We start from the raw sequence: 17,959 nt of genomic DNA, 5'->3' as shown, positions 1-17,959 counted from the left end.
ATTTTAAGTATAATCCTCCAATACCAAAAACAAAAAAGCAATAAATGCATATCTGCACTGAAATCAAACTTGCCTGGATATATATTCTTTAAAAAAACTGTAATATTAAAGATAATCCCATTACAATCCATGAAAGTCAACTGTTTGACAGAAAACAAAGAAATTATTTCAGATTTTTTTTGTCCTGTTGTGCATCTCAGACCTACAGCAGTGTGAAGGTGAGATGAGGTGAGTCACGACAATGAATCTGAAACACACACACACACACACACACACGAGAAGACAGAAAAGGAAACCCACTGATGGGTGAAATGAGAGAAGTAGTTGGGAGTGTCACTGCATGGCTTTAACACGAAGGGCATGAACACTGAATGTCCATACTGTGCAGTGAACCAAAATCCACCACTACTTTGTTTTTTTGTCAACTCAACATTTCTTGTTCTACCAACTATTTCTGTGGTTGTTGGGTTTTCTTCTCATTCTCCACCTGCTCTTATACACCAGCAGAAATAAGAACTTTTACGTTGTGGTAGAGTGCTTTCATCATAGCAAGAAGGTGCTGAATTTGGAAACTGGCTCAGTATCCTCCTCCTTGTATCTGTGAGGGTTTACTTCAGGTACTCTGGTTGATCCCACAGTCCAGAGACATGCACAGTAGCTTTATTAGAGCTCCCAAATTGCCCCGGGATACTAATGAGTGAGTGCGACAACAGAGCGTTCCTTTTCCTGCCCCTAGAAATTCCACCTTACACCACCTGATAACCCCGGACACGTTGCCAGCTCATCGCAGGTACAGAAACAAACAACCATTAAGTGCATTTACATGCACATGGAAATCGGACTACACTCGATTGGCATGAATAATTTATGCAACTGGACTTTCTGTCTACAAAGGAGTTTATGGATGGTGCTATACAAAAAACAAAAAGCTTTATTGATATTATTATAAGGCTATTATCAATATCAATAAAAAAGAAGCTCCTTACTGGGGAGTAATTAAATCATCGGCAAGTATCATAACCAGGTTGTCAATTAAATCATTCTCTGCTAATACAACAATAAAAACATGGTTGCGTTCAAGAACAAAGGTTAACGAGTGTCCAACAAATGTGAGGTGAACGTACACAATCGTGGTGTCTCGAAGCCTGTGAGAGAACTCTTGTCTTTGTGTCTCCTATTAGGGTTTCTCACTCATTTCCGTCCCTCTTTACCTCCATCTAACAGCGCTCTCGTTCCACAGACATCACTCGAACACCCAGTGCTCTGAATCGTACAGAGCGCAGATGTGAAATTAAATGCATTTCCTTTTCTGAGCTTAGGAAAAGTTTTTCATCCTTATGAAATGAAGTTGTGCTATTATTTTAGTTTTCCTACTTAAAGTTTTCGGGGACTTTGAATAGTTTTTCTACTAATGCTAAATTGTATGCCAGTAGCCACAGAAATTCAATGTTCAGTCAATAGTGACCTGAACAGAGAGGCTGATGTTTAGGTCTATAACTAACAGGCTCTGGGATCTGCAAAACACCCCAAAACAATCCTGATTGTAATGGATGCTTTATAAATAAAGTTGAATTGAACTGATGTAACGACGTGGTTGATGAATGGGGCTGTTTTTAGTGGGAAGACATTAACTGGTGAACTGGCCTTGGGCAAATACAAAATCCCACAGGTCACAGAGGCAGATGGGGGACTTTAGTTCTGTCACCTTTATCACTGGGTTCCTTGTCACCAGATTAATAAATCTAGATTCATCACTGGCTTCTCCAGGTCAGTGCTATGGCAGCCTCGCCTTGGTCATATAACTCTGCTCATACTTAACACAGTTTTGGAAATGATGCTAGCGCAATCTACAATCCTCAGAAGGGTTTTCTTTACGTACAGCAGAAAAATTGTTTTACATATCAGAGCAAATTGTTTTTATTCAAAGGTTTGTGTTCTCTCGATGTTCACCACCAACTCACTGAATGTAATGAATTCTGATGATGTTTTAAGTCAACACATTTCTTACCAACTTATATTACATCTGAAGACATTTTTGATGATTATGGTACAGTAGTGATGTGTAGGAGAATCAACCTAAAGTGGCTCCTGCCTCTCTCATAGCAGAAGCACAAGGGAGTAGATACAAATAGATACAAGACACAAATCTTCCTCTGAAAAAAGTCTAAAATGACATTTAAATAACAGGAGGTGATGGAAATGACAACAGAAGAAGACAATAGAAAATCAAACAAACCTGGGGTGAAAGAAGAAAGTGTCAGACAGCGCGATTGTTCTTTGGCATTTAACCTTCTAGAACTGTTCCAGACATTTGAATAACCACATGAATTCATAACCTGGCTTATTGGTGCATGTATATTCCCTCATCAATACAGTCATATTTAAGTAACAATGGGGGATGTTCTGAACAGAGCTGCTCCTCTAACTCAGCCTTCAATTCATCTCTACCTGGTCGTAGCATTTTAAAGCTTATGTAAACACCGCCTGAGTGTGGCTGTGGAAAAAGTTTGATTTTACTGATTTTTGCATCTAACGACCCACATTATATATTTCTAATGCCAGTTAAATGAGAAATAATACTAAAAAAAAGCATCTTGCTTCTTGTTCATTTGCACCGGCTGCTTATGCAAATATCCACTTAACTGAGTATCAATGTCAGCACAAATCAAGGCTGCAGATTCTTTAGGGCTATCATGTACATGGAGTCCACCTGCTGTATAGCAGCAGTATTACCTACAGCCACTGTTGTTGCCATGCAGCGGTTCAAAGATGCTATGAAATGTGCTGTGATCGAGATGCGGCCTCAGAAGGATTAGACTGGCCAGCAGGAAAACCAGTGGATACCAGCAGAGGCAAGGAAGCTTCACGTGGAGCTCAGACCAAAAGATCACCCGCTCAAAAAATGTTGGGTCAGAAGCAAAGTCTACGAGGCGGGTTTGAGTCTGATGCAAAGAGAGCAGAACACAAGGGAAGAGGAATAAAAGTTCGAATCCCCACACTCAGAACAACCCATGCACAGATGCTCTGACTCTGGTCTCAACAAGTGTCTCAATCAAGTCCCGGGGTCATAAATGATATCTGGTTCTACAGTTTTCATTTTAAATAGGTCTACAATGATTCTACATTTAGTTTTGTATTGTAAATAAATCACTAATTAGAATTTTATGTAGATGTGATGATTGATTTATTGGAACACCTACCAAACAGTAAAATTACTTATTTTAAGTAAATGTTGAATAATTAATGACTATTGGTTGTTTGGAAAAATGCTGCAACCTAAAATGCTAATAGTGTGTCCTAATTTTGTCATTGTCCTGATATAACAAATGTAGAAATATAAATTTACTTCTATCTAAACTGAGATTAAATTGATTGGTAATAATGGCCGGCTCTCAGACACCGGAACCAATAAGTTGAAGTGGCAGAAGGAGTTGTTGGAAAAGGCCAAAAACACTCGAGGGAGAAACATAATGAAAGATGCTGATGTGGAAAAATGGATGTGGAAATATGGAGAAGGGGACAGAGGACAAACTAAAGGAGAATGTATGAAGAGAGGGGCAGTCATGACAGGAGAGGTCCACTCCTGCCTTCTCACCCATATCTCAGGAGCATAGTCTGGACCTAAATCAGGTCATTAAGTTTTCATAAAGGTTCTGGCTGATACGTAAATGCTGGAAGGGGAAAGGAATCATGGAGTGTATTCACTGAGGAGTTTGTCATATCAGAGGCCAAGCAGACATTGTCCCAATTTCAGATGGATGTGTGGGTCACTTTTATTCCATGCTATTACTCCACAGCTGATATCCTCACAAACAATCATTTGAGCTCCAGGCTGCTTCCATTCCTTCTGTTTGTCCTCCACTGCAGCAGTAATGGTCGGTTTGGAAATATGCCACCAACCTGTTAGTGTTTTTAAGGTTCCTGAGCCAACAGGAAGGTGATTATTGATGTTTATTAAAACCTAATTCACTGTATCAGCAGAAGGATAAGGATGGACAGAATGGGGATATCAATTATGAGTCATCAAAACAACAGCTATTTCCACACCAGATGGAAATACAGTTTCTCCAGCATTAAAAATGCTGTACCGAAGACACATTATTAGTCTTTGTCACTTCCGAACTTCCGAAGCAGAGTACACTTGCTAAGATCATTGCTAAGTCTAAAACCGGAGCTGAGACAGTGCCGTCCTCCTGTGCAGCTCTTTTCATCTCCGTGGACAGACCACCAGCTCCCCCCATCGCTGCTCCCCTCACGAGAAAACATCAAATGCTGGAGATGCTAAAATGGGAACGCTACTGGAGGGACTGGAGATGTCTCTTTAAACACGCCAGCAGTGAATCCCCTACAGTCACACTTTTTCCAGACCCAAACGGTTAAATTTAAAAATGTTCTGAATCTTTTTTGATTTATCACAGCAGTTCTTCCAGTGAGTCCGTCGGAAAGTGATTTGAATGCATGCAATAAGCGAGGGTGCTGAAGCACCCCCTGTTGTGTGTTGGATTTATCACACACAACCTAAAAAACTTAATTGGTTTGATGTGTTTTGTTTTTTTTTTTTTTTTGCTCTATTTAATGATGATTGATGTCATTAAAACTCAGCCCCATTTCCAGTAAAGCCCCCAAAACAGAAAAACTTACCACTTTAAATCTTTATATTAAAGATTTGGTCATTTTAAAATAAAAAAATAATAATAATACAAATGGTCTACGCAATGTGGAATAATAATGTGAGTGTGTTCTTGGTGTTTATGATTGATATCTTTTATATTTAACTGTTGTTACGGTCACATTGGTTGGTATTTTGCAAATGAAAAAGGGTCTCTGTCACGGTGACAGATTCGGGTTGATGCCATTTTCAGTGTGCACCACTCAGGAGAAGAATGCTCCAGCACGCAGGTTTGGTCGCTGTTTTACATCAATTCGGTTTGTGGGGATAAATACACGTTTGCATCTGGGGAAAAAACTGTTTAAAAAAAAACAACTTAATCTGTTTTCATGAAAATGATGCGCGTTTATTGAGTAAATTTTTTTTTGGGGGGGGGGGGGGCTATATCATTTAAATATGTTTTTCTCCCGTTTTAACATTAGGAGTAGTAAAAGTAAGTAGTACTTACTTCTAAATAATATATTGAATTGAGTTTCAGTTTTCAAGCTGAAGCCTCCTTTCTCCCTCAAAAACGTCATTTAAATAATTAAAAATGACTTTCCCGTGTCTATGTCTATTTTCCCATTCCCAACTTTATCATATTAGATTTGAAATGCTTTCGTCTGTAAAATTCTCCTCGCGTGTTTTGCTTGTTTCCTTGTTTCCTTCCACCAAACAGTTTAAAGTCCGCCTCGCCTCCATTAATAAGCTCATGCCGCACGTCCAGTCAGAGCAGATATTATCCCGGTGGACCAATAAACGATGCGCTGCCCTTTCCCAGGAACCTGCAAAGGCAGCTGGAGTCGCTCACCTTTCCCACCTGTCCCGCAGGAGCCGAGCAGCAGCGACGCGACCAGCGCGGTAATACCTGCGACGCCTTCACCCCCTGACGGCATGCTGAAGCCCCGGGATGCTGCACAATTATAATCCCGCCTTTTAGGAAACAGTCCCTCCTTCCAGCTCCTGTTCTTCTCTGTTCCTCTTGTAACTGTTGTTCTTGCCGACTCTCCTCCAGCTCCGCTCCGGTGCGCTGCAGCTGCTACCTGCTGACGGCGCGGAGGGGTGTGTGTGTGTGTGTGTGTGTGTGTGTAGGGGGTGGTGGGGGGAAGGGGTGGGGGGGTCGTCTGCCGCTTTCACGCCGCCTGCCCTCCTACAAGTGATGTATGTGTAAGAGGAGGGAGGCTGGAGAGGGTCCGAGCGCAGCCCTACCCTTTGCTCGCTGACTTGATGGAGGTGAGATGCAGATTTCCACGTTCATCAGAGGCTGAAACGCAGTTTTGGTGTAAAACTCGACATGAAATGATCCGAATAAGAATGAAAGGTGTGTTACTGACATACCTGATGGTTCCTAGATTTCAAGGGATGGTAAATAATGTTGCACTTGTGTTTTTTTTAGCTTGCTGTCTTGCAGTCGTGGTTTTAATGGATCTGTGGTTGTATCAGAACATTGCATGTCTGTGGAAAAATGTATTTATTTATTTATTTTAGATCTACTCTCAAATTTAATTACATCTCTCTTGGCCCCAAAGCAAATTCTTCAGCAACTTTTTTTCAAATACGTTTTTTGGAAATACTGTCATTCTTTAGTGTTTGAAACTGTTTCCTTGAAGCTGCTCCGCCATTATTGAAAATTCATATTGAAGAGACAACACAGCAGAGTGAAGGACAGCAAGAGCAAAAGCTGGATCGGATCCCTGGACCTCCGAGCCAGAATAACCCCAGACAACTAAAGAGCACCCTCTAAAAAATGAAACCATCTCCAAAAAGTTTGAACATCTAGTCAGGCTTCAGATTTAATGAGACTCCAGTCAGGATGATGTTAATTAAGGTGTAGAGCTAAATGCCAAACTAAGATAGATGTTTTTTTTGTTTGTTTTAAACTTAAAAAAAAAAAATGTTGGCTAGACTTTTGGAGAAGTACCTACAAATGCCACAAATTCCATTGCAAAGCTAAGAAGAACAGAGGGGGAAGAGAAATTAGTCAGAATCCATAAAAGATTAACAGAACATCAGCTGCGAGTTGAAATCCAATTATAAAACAATAAAAAGAGAAACTTTCAACGTCCAGACAGTCAGAAAACAATCAGAAAATAAAAAGTAGACAAGTTATGGGTGCATCACATCACGTAACCACAGAGGAGGAAGTGTAACGCGTCCTAAAACACAAAAGAGGAAATCAAAACAGGACAGCAACTGACTTACGGGAGCGATTGGTTGGATACGAGTTTGCTTCTATCCAGAACTGAAGATGCGGTGGCGTTTTGTTCCTGCGCTTACATTTCAAAGTTTGGAGCCTGTAACATTCTCACCACAGCGAGATTAGCATAGTGTAGCGGCATCGCTAAGATTTGCATATGCATCATCACGAAGATGCAAACGGGCCTTTTCTTTTTGGCATAAATCCGCTTCGCAGGGCTCCATTTGCTGCTCCTCTGTACTCCTCAAATGAGCACTAACAAGGCCTTGGTGTTGTGCCAGGATGAGCTGCACGGCACCGTGCTCATTTCCCCACTGATGCGGCGCCGTGAGCCGCCAACATTGATGAAACTGCTGCGTGATCATATTCAACAGAGCGCACACAATAAGGAGTGATAGCTGGGACCGCAACTGGGAGGAGGCACGTGGTGGGCTGCAGTGGAGCTGGAGGAAGTGGTGAGGGGGGAGGAAGTGTGGAGGGGGAAAGTGGTGGAGGGGGAGGAAGGAAAGTGGTGAGGGGGAGGGGAGGTGGTGGGGGGGAGAGAAAGTGGTGGAGGGGGAGAAAGTGGGGTGGAGGGGAGGAAGTGGTGGAGGTGGAGGAAGTGGGGGAGGGGAGGAAGTGGTGGAGGGGGAGTGGTGAGGGGGAGGGAGGGTGGAGGTGGAGGGAGGGGTGGAGGGGGAGGAGTGGTGGAGGGGGAGGGAGTGAGTGGTGGAGGGGGGGGAGGAGGAAGTGGTGGAGGTGGAGGAAAGTGGTGGAGGGGGAGGAAGTGGTGGAGGGGAAGGAAGTGGTGGAGGTGGAGAGAAAGTGGTGGAGGGGGAGGAAGTGGTGGAGGTGGAGGAAGTGGTGGAGGGGGAGGAAGTGGGGTGAGGGGAGGGTGAGAGTGTGGAGGGGGAGAAAGTGGTGGAGGGGGAGGGAGTGGTGGAGAAGTGGTGAGGGGGGAGGAGGAAGTGGTGGAGGTGGAGAAAGTGGTGGAGGGGGAGGAAGGGTGGAGGTGGAGGAGGAAGCAGGGAGGTGAGGAAGTGGTGGAGGGGGAGGAAGGAAGTGGTGGAGGGGGAGGAAGTGGTGGTGGGGAGGGGAGGAAGTGGTGGAGGGGAAGTGGTGGAGGGGGAGGGAGTGGTGGAGGAAGGTGGTGGAGGGGGAGGAAGTGGTGGAGGAGGATGGAGGAAGTGGGGAAGGGGAGGGAGGGGTGGAGAAAGTGGTGGAGGGGGAGGAAGTGGGGGAGGCGGGAGGAGGTGTGGAGTGGTGGAGGGGGGGAGTGGGGGGGAGGAAGTGGTGGAGGGGGAGGGAGTGGTGGAGGGGGAGGAAGCGGTGGAGGGGGAGGAGGAAGTGGTGAAGGGGGAGGAAGTGGTGGAGGGGGGAAGGAAGTGGTGGTGGAGGTGGAGGAGAAAGTGGTGGAGGGGGAGGAAGTGGTGGAGGGGGAGGGAGTGGTGGAGGTGGAGAAAGTGGTGGAGGGGAAGGAAGCGGTGGAGGGGGGGAAGCGGTGGAGGTGGAGGAAGTGGTGAAGGTGGAGAAAGTGATGGAGTAAGTAGTGAAAGTGGAGGAAGCAGTGGAGGAAGTGGTGAGGGGGAGGAAGTGGTGGGGGGGAGGAAGTGGTGGAGGGGAGGAAGCAGTGGAGGTGGAGGAAGTGGTGGAGGGGGAGGAAGTGGTGGAGGTGGAGGGAGTGGTGGAGAAAGTGGTGGAGGGGGAGGAAGTGGTGGAGGTGGAGGAAGGGCCACAAAGAATGTTTGGTGGGTCTGCATCCACCTGTTTCTGTGGGGGCAGAAGGCAAAAAAGTCATTTTTCCCAGTGAGAAAATCTGCTGTCATGATAAAAGCAGCACAAAAGAGTGAAGCAAGTCCATCCCACCATCATCCAACCAAACCATCCAGCCAGCCATCCATCCAGAGAAACCAGCCAGAAACCCAAGAGCAAGCAGAAAGAAACCAGCCAGCCAGAAAGCCAGCGAAAAAGCCAGAAAAAAACGAAGCAGACAGAAAAAAAAAGAAAGAAAGAAACCCAGCAGCCAGAAAGCCAACCAGCAGCCAGCCACCCAGCCAGCCAACCAGCCAGAAGCAAGCCAAACCAGCCAGCAAGCAAGAAGCCAGAAAACCAGCCAGCCACCCAGCAGCCAGCCAGCCACCGAGCCAGCCAGCCAGCCAGCCAGCCAGCCAAAAACCAGCCAGCCAGCCAGCCAACCAACCAGACCCAGCCAGCCAGCCAGCCAACCGCCAGCCAGCCAGCCAGCCACCCAGAAGCCAGCCAGCGAGCCAGCCAGCCAACCAACCAACAGCCAGCCAGCCAGCCAGCCAGCCAAACAAGCCAGCGACCCACCCACGCAGCAGCCAGCCAGCCAGCCAACACCCACCCACGCAGCCAGCCACCCAGCAGCCAGCGAGCCAGCCAGCCAGCCACCATGCCAGCCAGCCAGCCAGCCCATCCATGCCAGCCAGCCAGCCAGCAGAGCAACAGCAAGCCACCAACACGCAGCCAGCCAGCCAGCCAGCAAGCCAGCAGCCAGCCAGCCACCCAGCCAGCCAACCAGCCAGCAGCCACGAAACCACACCCATCAAGACCGACAGACACAGCCATCAGCCATGCCAGCCAGCCAGAACACAGACCAAAACCAAAAACCATCCATACAGAAGCACATCCAGCCAAAACAAGCCACCCAGACACATCAAGCCACACCACAATCCAGCAACATCCCCACCCACCCCCACATGCCATCCATCACATCACCTCATTCCATCAAACCCCACCCAACCACCATCCATAAAGCCATCACACATCCAACCATCCATCTAACCATCCATCCATCTACCCACCCCTCATCCATCCATCCATCATCCCCCCACCCACCCAACTCACTCCAACACCCATCCATCACCATCCATCCATCCATCCATCTATCCATCCATCCATCCATCCAACCATCCATCCACCAATCCACTCCATCCATCCACCCATCCACCATCCATCCATCCATCCATCCATCCATCCATCCATCCATCCATCCATCCATCCATCCACCCTCATGGCTGATTCGATCCCCTTTATCAATTCTTGCCACATCCTCAGGATCAGATGAAATGTGAAACGGTTCTGCGGCGTTGTTGTGAGAAAAGTGTTTTCTCTAACATCGGGAAATTGTATTGTGTCATCTCAGCCGACGGATTCGTTTTTTCCCCGAGGTTTCTTGTAGATATCTCCTTTCTGCTTTGAATATAGACAAAATTCTGAATTTGTTTTTCCAAATGTACCTGAGCTTTATCATATTAAATGTGTTTGTTTGCAGTCGTATCATTACAGTCAAGGAGCCCAGAAAGAAGCTGTGAAAACATCAGCGTTATAAATTAATATTTATCATTTCAACTCAGTCACTGTCTGCATGACCAAATGGAAAATTCGCCCCTTTTGACAGGAGATGAGTCTGCAGCTACGTCTGAGAGTGCAGGATTTCCATCACTTTAATCCGAATAAACACATCTGAGCAGGTTTATGATGCATATAACTGCAGCGTCAGGTGGTGTCTACTGTATTTATTTGATCACTACCAGCTATTAGCCTGTGCTAGCATATAATGCAAACGAGTCTCGGTGGAGCTAGTTGAAACTAATTACCTTACTTATTCAGCTTCACTTGGATATTGCGATCTTCCAACATGGACAGGGTGTAGCCTAAGACGCACATGGCCACACAATTCATCCAGCAGCACAAAACCTCTCTCCCTGTTTGGACTGGGCAGCATCAGTTCTGTCAGATGCTGCATCAGGCTTCACATCACTGACTTTACACTAATGACAGCTATTCTTTATTATTGTTGGCTTTTTCCTTTCATCGCTCCTTTTTCTACTTATTAATAGTCTGAATAGATGTGACAGATTTGAAACTAAGCAAGAAGCAAAAATATTGCATAGAATTAAACTTGGCCTTTAATCGCTCCCTATTTGACTTTAGCAGACTTGTTTAACTTGAGCACGTTTAATGCCTTTCTTCCCCTCCTCTATGGTATAATGTCACCAGTGTCCATTAAAGCTGGGACCAGTTGGTTTGTGGGAATTTTGTCTGTAGTCTGAGAGCTGCCTCATGTCTCTGTCTAGTCACCCTTGTAATGAAAACAAACACAGCCTCGAGGTGTTAGCTGTGAGACTAGATTCATAAAGCAAGGTCAGAAAAGTGTAGAGAAAAACAACAGTTGGTGGGTGGGGTGGGGGGGAGCCTGCATCAGTATTCATCTGAACCATTTTAATACTGCAGATTTACAAACAACACCTCTCCTATTGTGAATGACTGTCAGTAAAAATGCTTCTTTGAGCTTCTGTTCGACTTGATTCATTATTGATTTTCACACGTCTTTTTGTATACGAAGGCCTGCTGCTCTGGACGAGGCCCGAGCGTCTGATCGGGCAACTTTTTTTGGCTGATTTGAACGCCCCTGCCTGACATTAGCACCTCCGATCAATACCGCCGCAAACACAGGTTGTCTGGTTCAGCGGAAGATCCACGAGGAGAAATAAAAATCACAAGGAACAGTTGTGTGTTTGATGTTGTGGTATGACCCTCCCCCTCCAGGAACAGCTAATGCGACAGATGTTAGCTTCCTATAGGCACTGCACCTCCGCCCATTTAGCAGGTATTAGCAACAGATTTGCTATTCTTGTCTCGTGGTGCAGCGGTGGAGCTTTATGGAAGCTGGAAACCACAGCAAGATTGCAAGATGGTGTCCTCACAGTGCTTTACTGGGCTCAGGAACTGGTTTCTGTAAATGAAAAGTTAGTCTGCCTTTCATCCATAGTCTAACTGTATAAATAGTTTTTCAAAGGCAGCTTAGGGAAGAACACTGGATAGCATAAGGTAGCAGCTAGCTTTGATGTGAAACTGCATTACGGCCAAGAACAGGCAGTTCGGACACTAAAATCACAACAGCTTAATTAATTCTCAGATTTAGAGTAAAAAACATTTAAAAAAAGGGAAAATCCACTAAGCCCACCAGGATCACACAGCAGTGTTTAATCAATACACAAAGTCTATGAGCTCAGGAGAAACACTAAAGACAACGACCCAACACAACTGTAATTGTTGCAGGAATAACAGCCTCAACTTGAATTAAGCCACCACAGAAGAAGCACAATTAACAAGCTGCTGGGCCAAGGCCAGCAGAGAAGCCACGGGATCCACCGATCCGACGCAGGAGAGGTTTGATTTGATTAATTCATCACAGAGGTATGAAAACTACAAGTCTTACAAAGAGAGGAGGGAAGAAAAAGAGTAAAGGTAGCAAACAGATTTCAGCCGACTGAGCAGCTACCTCGGCTGACGCCGATCTTCAGCGCGTGAGCAGGAGGAACGTGTCTGAGGCAGCTCTGCGGAGGTGCTGAGGCTCTCCAGAAGGCTTCGGCGTATCGAGCGTGTTGTCGAGCATGATATTAGGGCTGGTGCCCCCTGCTGAGAGGGCTGCCAGCTGCTTTGACCCATGAGCTGCACCCGTCCAGCAGCTGTGAAAGACGGATTCTCTCAGCTGGAACAAAGCTGGGAGCTGCTGTCTGAACAGACAACCCATTTTATCACCAATCATCCTGTTATGAGACGCTTCTGGATCTAAGGTCTGCCTGGTAAATACTAAGTGGTAGTGAAGGGAATGAAATGGCATCAGCCTTGCAGTGGAGAAGAACTTATTCAACGTAGAACTGAGCCCAGATATTATATTTTTGAAGTTGTACACCGGACCTGCAATTAGCCGCTAACTGGTGCCGTCGCTGAAAAGCCATGTGCCCGTCGTCCGTGTCTAAAGTCAAGCAGCCGTCCTTCAAGAAGCACTTGGAATTTCACGTGTGCGCGGACATGGTGTAAATAAATGGCGTGGAAGAACAGAGATCCTGACAGGCATGCCGCGCTTTCTGTGCGGGACACTGGAAAATACCACAATTAAAGCTTTAAAGGGAAATAAATTCTGACAATTAGTCGCTTCTAATCGTGTTATCCCCCAGTCACCCTCAGCCAGAACACAATTTGCTCTTAATACATTTAGCGTTACCTCAGGCAACGTTCGTGTAACCAAATGAGGTTTTTCCCTTGGAATGTAATTTATTTCCCTTCTCATCCTCTCCTACTCAACACTCCCACCCGTGCTATTTTCTTTACGCACTTCCAGCCGGTTTCCAGCAACTATCTTTGATTCCAGCCCGGTGTGATCCGCTCTAAAGGCTTCTGTCACGCAGTAAAAATCAACAGAAAGGCAACAGTGCATTTGTCCAAACAAGGTGGCAGGTGGGAAAGATCTCTGAAAGCTAAATGAGGGGTTCTAACAGCTCCAGCTGGATGTTGGTGTCACCGTCATCACATTCACTGATGTGTTCCTTGCATCATGCCTTGGTGGTGCACGTGATAGTGACTAAAAGCACAGATGATGAAACGCTGTACGATAACATGGAAGGACAGGCCTTTTAAGCTTTGACACCAGCTGCCAGATCCAGTTTTCCTCTCGGTTGCGGTCTTCAGGAACCTCCTCCAGTTTTGGTTGAGTGGAAGAGCATGAAAGTGCCTCATTACCCTCAAATGCTTCCCCTTTGGCTGCAAAGTGTTTTGCTAACTTAGCACTTACGCGGCGATGCCGCAGCGTTTCGGGGCAGCGTTTCCAAGCTAAACATCACAGAGGAGTGAATGACTTTGCTGTAATGAGATCCTCCTCATTAACACACATTCTGCACGTTGCGTCGACTGAAATCCTGCCAGTCACTCTCCTCCTTGAAAACAGAGGCAGAGGTTCCTCCTGACGCCAAGAGTGATGTTTGATGATAGACCCATCCGTGCACCAGTGACCTTTAACTTTCATCTAACCCCCCCCCACACACACACACATTAACTGTGTCATAATCAAACACCCTTTTCTGATGGAACTCTGCTTTACTTTTCTGTGCAACTTTACCCCATTTTTTCTTATTTTGTATTAAGTATTTAATTGATGCAAAGGCTGACTTTGCAAGAGTGTTACACACAATCTCTTTACCCCCCCCCCCCCCCCCCCCAAACTTGAAAACAAACTGGTTCTGTTAATGAGTATGTTTAGTGCAATTCATTTATGAATTAATTCACCATGGTTCTCCACACAAACATAAACTCTTTGAAGCCTCTTCCTGAACATTTAGCACTTTTTCCAACTAATTTGGCAAATGCAAATCAGGATGTTTGACAGGTTTATAGCTGTGGTGTATATTAACAAATAATTTATAGTACATAACCTCCACAAATGAGGATGAAGTGCAGGACATGTAGAGAAAATAAGACTTTAAGGTTGTTCAAAATTAAATTACTACACAGCATCTGAGTGTGATGCAAGGGAGCTCGAATTTTGAGACTTTGTTAAGATTATCGTCAGTAACTTTGCTGTCAAAGGTTAAACTAAAAAGTTACTCACTGTCAAACTCTATTTCATGAATCTTAAAACTGCCTTTTAACTTTCTAACTGAGACAGAGAAGGTTTCGCTGTTTCTCCTCCATCATTTCGCAGCCCTTCATTAGCATAATATCACAGAAATTGGATCAGTGGCCTCTGTCTGCGCTCATTTTCACTTGACCCCACTTGAACTTGACTTCTTTGAACCCAGTGATGATAATAGCTAATGTGATATCAACTTCTTTTGGAACAGTCCATGAAAATGGACAAAGCTCTGGATTCTCACTCTCTCTCTCATACACACACACAAAGGGGGGGGGGGGGGGTAAAGCTTTATGGACAGATTCTTTGTGGTATTCAGTAAGAAATGAAATCTTTTCACAATCCCGTCAGCAGCTGACACCAAAGCTCCCTCCACCCTCATGTGGAGTAAAATGGGGTAATGACGTCACGGTCTTGACAAAGCTCACGGGGATTTGCAGGGGTCAGAGTTCAGCATTTATTACTGCTTCCACCTTTAAATTAAGTCCATACATACACACACACATATATATATACATACACACACATATATATATTTTTTATAGGTGGTGGTGATGGTGGTTGGGGGGGGGGGACTTCTGTTCCGGCATGTTTGTCCTCTTCTGCCATCTCGTGGACATTTATCGTCCTTTGCTCTGAGCTGCTGACAGCGCAGAACCGTCCAACACTGAATTTTCTTTATCACAGAACAGACCTTGGATGTGGTTATTGTCCTGTTTGGACCAGCCACAACTTAAAACTTTTTATCATGATGAAACATATCTGAAACATTCTGAGCTACTTTAAAGTATTGATCTTCAATCCTTCTGAATGACCTGCCTAAAAGTGGCAGATGTTACATTTGGAGACAAAATAACCTAAATCTCTTGTTCTGGATCAAACACTGGTTGGTTTGATTATAACAACCAACTTGGAAAACTTATGTGGGGAAAAAAAACAACCTGAGAATTTTAGGGACACAAACCTACGACCCTAATTTTAGACAGGGTAACGCAACCCTAAAAACCTACATAGTCCACTACAAATATAAATTTTAGCACTGTTCAGCAGAACTGACCATTACAAATATATGTACGCTCCACATCAGACCATAAGAAAGAAAAAAGATTTATTCCAAAAGTATATACAATGCAGGGACATGAATTTGATTTAAAGTCAAATAAAACATTTGTTACAATCTGTTCCAAACTACTCTCACGTGACATTTAGAAGGAAAATCATAACTACGATGTTACATTTCATCCCACCAGCCAAACAGTTGGAAAGGTGGACTGACAAAAAAAAAGGAAAAAACACAGTTGAGCAACAAAATGTGCGGCAGCAGGCTGGAGCACTGATGTAGAACGGCTGAGCTCCCTCGGCGCCGTCGGCCACGCAGACGTGAAGCTCTGCCTAAAAACTGTTCCGTGCTTCTGTGGATCGATGCTGCTGAGCCAGTTTACCGTATCCACCCCGCGCAGGGTCGTAGTCCTGCCTGTACTCATCTCTCACCTACACCAGTAACACAATCACAGAAAACACAGCAGCCAACAGTTAAATACAACCAGTGACAGACTGCAGCTAACAAAAACTACAACCAAGAAAATGCTGATTATTCTTATAAATGTTTCTATGAGCACAAGAAAGCAATTACAGTTTTATAAATGCCACATCACCGAGCTCTGTAAAGACCTGTTAAACACGTGTTGATATAATTCTGATGTCGTATTTTAGGGAGTAAGAGCAATATTCCTGTTAGTATGTTTATCACGTTCTCACATTCCCTCACAGGAACCGGTTATAAACGATACGGTCAGATTTAATCCCCCAAATACTTGTAAAAATGTCAGCACTATTCTATGGATAAACGGAGTTCACACTTTAACGTCTCTGGTGCATTTAGAGTTCCCCATCACACATAAACATACGCATAACTCACCAAGGACAATATTAGTTGTGGAACACTGCAAAAAAAAATGGAAAAAACCTACTTCTTACCTGACCCCCAGATTTGCCACGACCATACTGCCGTCCTTCCTTGAAACCAGCATCCCAGTCTGTTCTGATGATCCGATCATCGAGCCGTGTGCCATTAATGAAGCGCATGGCATTTTCTGCACCGGCTCGCGTGTAATATCTGGTACACCGGGGGTTAGGGACTGACAAAGACTTTTCAACTTTCATAACACGCACACCTCATGCTATAGCACAAACTCTCATTCTGCGTGCATCAGATTTTCTTGACATATATTGAAAAAGAGGATACTCTACAAAACAAAACCCACAGGCTGTCTTCTTGACTTTATCCAGACCAATGATGATTCGCTTTACGTCTCCACTTTTTGAAAACAACTCATGCACCTAGATGCCAGTAAAGAAAAAGATACAAAATGACTTAATGTCAAACTGACAGACATCTGATATTGTAAACAAAACTGATCGATCTTGTATTTAGAAAGAAGATTAAATGGACCTAAAGAAATCCTACCTGCTCCTCAGTCGTATAAAAGGAAAGATTTCCTACATATAAAGTGTGTGTTGATTTCAGTAGTTTCTCTTGTTCGGAGCATTTTCCCTGAACACACGAAAAGTATTACAAATCAATTCATTTCCCTAAAGCAGAGTTAAGGAGGAAATAAACTGCAAACTTTACGCGAGTATTTTTATAGAGAGAGCATTAAGTTTATGAATTACTGGACGACAAATTGATCAGTTGTCGTTTTAAACATATGTAACTTTTTTTAAATTGAGGTATAATTTTCCGTCCACACAACATTGTCTGTTATCAAGTCAAGTGACCTGAGGTAACGTTATAAAAGCCATACTTACATCAATCATCATATAATTCTTAAGCACTTCATAATTTGTTTAAAAAAATCTGATCATTAAACAGCATGTGGGCCGAACGTTGTTTGCTACCATTTGTTGAACGGAAGCGATCAAATATAGTCTTGCACTTTTTAATTTTCTGATATTTGGGTTTACTTGACCACTTACCTTAAAATGTTGATCTCTATATTGACTGATATCAATATAAGAATCACTAGACAATGCGTTTAGTATTGCAGACATTGTCGGAAAACACCGCGGAATAGTGCGCTATACAAACGAGCGGAAATCCACATGTACTTCCGGGTCTTTAGTCCGTCTTTTAAAGGAGTCCGTGTGAATACTGAAACATCATTTTAAAGTTACGTGTCCTTAGAGTTACCGATTTTATTGTGTCAGAAACGCGATCATCCCGACCTTTACTTTTTGTCCAAACCTATTTTCCTGAAAAAGTCACAGAATTAATCGATATATTCATATACATTTGTGCTCATATGTTTACATACCCAGATTTATTTCGCCATTTGTCAGAGAATATAAATAATAATTAAAAACTTATTCCAGTTATTGTTAGTTGTTGGGTGAAACCTTTTTTTAAATGGTGAAGCCCGTATTTACTCTATTTAAATGATAACAACAGAAACCACCCAAATGACCCTGTTTACATCAAAAGTTTGCATACATCAATTCCTAATGAGTGATTGAGGCTTTCTATTTTCTGAGGTGATAAAGCAGCCCATTCTTTCTTGAGTCCCTGTATATTCTTGGGCTGTCTCCCATAAGATGTATGTTTGAGATCTCCTCAGAGTGGCTCAGTGATTTTGAGGTCAGGAGACTGAGATGGCCACACCAGAACCTTCACTTTATTCTTCTGTAGCCAATGACAGGTCAA

At 44.2% G+C, this 17,959-nt stretch overlaps 2 protein-coding genes across 4 annotated transcripts in view; both read right to left on the bottom strand.

Annotated features, from left to right (window-relative positions):
* LOC130529341 (contactin-associated protein-like 5) overlaps nucleotides 1-7,227 on the bottom strand; it is a 47,044-nt gene extending 39,817 nt beyond the window's left edge. Inside the window, exon 1 of one of the 2 annotated variants that reach the window (XM_057039466.1) lies at nucleotides 6,851-7,227. Coding sequence is in view for 1 of the 2 variants with exons in the window: in XM_057039465.1 (XP_056895445.1) it covers nucleotides 5,460-5,544 (85 nt within the window). In the remaining variant the exon portion in view is untranslated. Of the gene's footprint in view, nucleotides 1-5,459; nucleotides 5,728-6,850 lie in introns of those variants that run through there. The other variant, XM_057039465.1, reaches the window with a different exon arrangement.
* An 8,123-nt stretch (nucleotides 7,228-15,350) lies between these two features.
* Nucleotides 15,351-17,403, bottom strand: ncbp2 (nuclear cap binding protein subunit 2). Of its 2 annotated transcripts, none has more exons than XM_057039392.1 (5): nucleotides 17,236-17,403; nucleotides 16,727-16,813; nucleotides 16,505-16,599; nucleotides 16,230-16,375; nucleotides 15,351-15,750 (listed from the first exon to the last, which is right to left on the bottom strand). In XM_057039392.1, exons 1-5 carry the CDS (start codon nucleotides 17,308-17,310, stop codon nucleotides 15,740-15,742), a joined length of 414 nt encoding a protein of 137 aa, XP_056895372.1. In that variant the 5' UTR covers nucleotides 17,311-17,403; the 3' UTR covers nucleotides 15,351-15,739. The 2 variants fall into 2 exon arrangements, with proteins under 2 accessions (XP_056895372.1, XP_056895371.1); XM_057039391.1 differs by having other exon boundaries at nucleotides 16,237-16,375; nucleotides 17,236-17,402.
* Nucleotides 17,404-17,959: the final 556 nt, after the last annotated feature.

This window comes from Takifugu flavidus, chromosome 7, assembly GCF_003711565.1.
Source record: "Takifugu flavidus isolate HTHZ2018 chromosome 7, ASM371156v2, whole genome shotgun sequence".
In the NCBI taxonomy this organism is placed as follows: domain Eukaryota; kingdom Metazoa; phylum Chordata; class Actinopteri; order Tetraodontiformes; family Tetraodontidae; genus Takifugu; species Takifugu flavidus.
This window is presented reverse-complemented; position numbering and strand designations above follow the sequence as displayed.

What these genes read in the sequence shown, in the direction of transcription:
- ncbp2 (XM_057039391.1), bottom strand. Translation starts at nt 17,310, where the DNA reads ATGTCTGCAATACTAAACGCATTGTCTAGTGATTCTTATATTGATATC. An exon ending in TTTATACGACTGAGGAGCAG is followed by an intron (nt 16,600 to 16,726) that starts GTAGGATTTCTT and finishes ACTGGCATCTAG; the next exon opens with GTGCATGAGTTGTTTTCAAA. An exon ending in GTGGCAAATCTGGGGGTCAG is followed by an intron (nt 15,751 to 16,236) that starts GTAAGAAGTAGG and finishes TTACTGGTGTAG; the next exon opens with GTGAGAGATGAGTACAGGCA.